Below are 2,532 nucleotides of genomic sequence, written 5' to 3'. Positions count from 1 at the left end.
GAGAAGAATGGTGGTAGAAGGGACCCATGGGGACAGGAGGAGAGGGACGCGAGGTCATCACACTCATCTGCAGGCGGTAGTCCCGAGTCTAGCTACACTCTGGCACGGCTTCCGTCCTCAGAGAGTCCCACAGGCCCCCACAGTCACCCCCACAGACTTGGGCTTCTCTCCTCTGTCCTTGAAGTGGCCTCGAGGGCCCCAGTGGACCCCTCTTATTGGCTCAGCCTAAGAGGCAGCTGGCCAGGAGGGGCGTGGGGGTGTGGGAAAGGACCTCCCCATCTGTAGACTGGGGACTGGAATGTGCTGAGCAGAGCCCAGCCTAATCCCCCATTCATCCCCTTGAGGCCACTGAGCCATAGCACAGGGCAGCCCCAAGGGGGGATTGGGAGGGGGAACACAGTTCCAGCATGGTGGACAGTGGATAGATGGTCAGACAGAGCCCCTAAGGCCAGCCATAGGACTGTATGTCTCTCTCACCCTTTGAGACAGACGGGCCAGTCTGGGGCTCTGGTGTACTGCAGGGGTCATACCCTTCCTACAAAGATGGGCGCTATGTCCCCGGATGTGTGTAAGACCCAGAAAAGTCACGGTGGCAGAGCCAGACAGGCCTGAGGAAGTGTGTGAGGACCCAGAGACCCCGCTGAGGACAAACCCAGAGCAAGAGCTCTGCTACTAAGTCGTTCCCAGCTCCCTCTCCAGCAGGGGTAGCCTGACCAGGGAGGGAAAATGGGGTACAGAGGCTCATGTGACCCAGACAAGGCCCCCGGAGGTGGGGCTCCTGTGCCCCGCCCCAGCGGATTCGGCTATATCCCTAGCTGCCCGATCCTCCCTAGCGATCGAGGGCCATGGCATTGCAGGTAGGTAAGATCCGCTGCCGTGTGTGCACGGTTTCATGTGCTGGAGAAGAAACGGTGGGGACATCCAGCAGGCCACCTGGGGATTCTGGGGAACATCTATGTCTTCTCTTCAGACCCCAGGTAGAGGAACTATGGGGGTAAGGTTTCTGGACCACCCCACCAAGAGCAACATCGAGGTGAAGGCCTCGGGCTGGGTGGGAGTGAGTAGCCCTGAATAAACAGTACACTTGGAGTGGGGTGGAGGCTGCAGCCCATGGGGCTCTGTTCCCTGTGCTTTGCCTGCAGTTTGAAGCCTTCTGTGCAGGAGGCCTGGCCCTGGGCTGGAGCCTGACAGTACAGGGACATGCAGATGCTGGAGAGGACAAGTAAGCGCCTTCCTCCCTTCCTGGGGCCGTGCTAGGGACCCTCCAGCCACACTGCTGACTCTGAGCTCGCTCCTCCCCAACAGGTTTGAGATCAACTTCCTAACTGATGCGGGAGACATTGCCTTCCATGTCAAACCCCGATTTTCCAGCGCCACGGTGGTGGGCAACGCCTTCCAGGGAGGACGCTGGGGACAGGAGGAGGTGTCCAGTGTTTTCCCGCTGACCCTGGGAGATCCCTTTGAGGTGATGGGGACTGTGGGAGGAAGGAGAGGTGGGGATGGGGTACCCAAAACCAATGGAGAAGAGGATTGTAGTGGATATTTATGTGGGTTGGTGCAATGGCCTCCCTGCTGGGCCTGGGTGGCCTTCCTTTCCTCAGTTTCCCTATTTATTCACTGGGACGCTTCTCTCTGGCTGCCAATCTTCTTGTGTTGGAGAAAAGGGGGGTCCCCACTTGGGAACTCAGGGTTAGGTAGACCATACTATGCTTTGCCAATTAGTAGGGCCTCTGGGACTGGGGCCTGGGGTCACCCCTGCTCTCCTCCCCTACCCCTGCAGATGGAGGTGAGCGCAGATGCAGAACACTTCCACATCTATGCCCAGGAACACAAGGTTCTCCAGTTCCCACATCGCCACCGACCACTGGCCGCCATCACCAGAGTGCGGGTACTGAGCGACCATCCACTGGCCCAGGTGGAGCTGGCCAAACGGAGCCTGAGCTGGGGGTAATGTGCCCACCCTGCCCTCCCATACACCTTAACAAGGGGACTCCTATTCATCCGCACCCTGGGTGGTCACAGAATGCCACCCTCTCTTGGCCTTCCACATCTGTCCCCCACACTCATGCCCAGTCATTCGTCATCCACATCTGGTCAGAGTGAGCGGAGGGAGTTAAGATCAGAACCTTGGACTCTTGCAGGGATGGGGGCTACTGAGCGGACCACAGCCTCCAAGAGCCAGCCTTGGCCACCCCGTGTCCTCTGCCACCTGAAGCCATGCCCTGTGGCTGCAGGGGAGCTGAGGTTTGGTGTGAACGTCCCAGCTTTATCGTCAATAAAATATAAGCAGGTTACAGAGCTGGCTGCTGTGAAGGTGGGGACATGGGGCGGGGTTGTGACGCTAGGACAGTGGGCTGCCCGAGACCAACGCCCTTTCAGGCACTGCCCAGGCCCCCCCGTTGTCCCTAAGACCCTGGAATCTGGGGTTGGACTTTAGAGGAAAACCTCTGACACTCAGGGTAGAAAGGAGACTCCGGGCGGTGTCTTGAACACACGTTGGGAGAGTTGGCACAGGGCTCTGTCTGGCCCAGA

The 2,532-nt window shown here is 58.9% G+C and overlaps 1 protein-coding gene across 1 annotated transcript; it reads left to right on the top strand.

Moving 5' to 3' along the window:
* Positions 1 to 845: 845 nt before the first annotated feature.
* LOC121464630 (grifin) lies at positions 846 to 2,257 on the top strand. The gene is made up of 5 exons (XM_041677658.1): positions 846 to 857; positions 1,080 to 1,222; positions 1,306 to 1,465; positions 1,781 to 1,947; positions 2,142 to 2,257. Exons 1-5 carry the CDS (start codon positions 846 to 848, stop codon positions 2,155 to 2,157), a joined length of 498 nt encoding a protein of 165 aa, XP_041533592.1. The 3' UTR covers positions 2,158 to 2,257.
* Positions 2,258 to 2,532: the final 275 nt, after the last annotated feature.

The sequence above is a fragment of the Microtus oregoni genome, unplaced genomic scaffold, assembly GCF_018167655.1.
Source record: "Microtus oregoni isolate MIOR12 unplaced genomic scaffold, Mior012 000029F_ref0000214, whole genome shotgun sequence".
Taxonomy (NCBI): domain Eukaryota; kingdom Metazoa; phylum Chordata; class Mammalia; order Rodentia; family Cricetidae; genus Microtus; species Microtus oregoni.
Note: the sequence above shows the minus strand (reverse complement) of the source record. Positions and strands in the feature narration are given on the sequence as shown.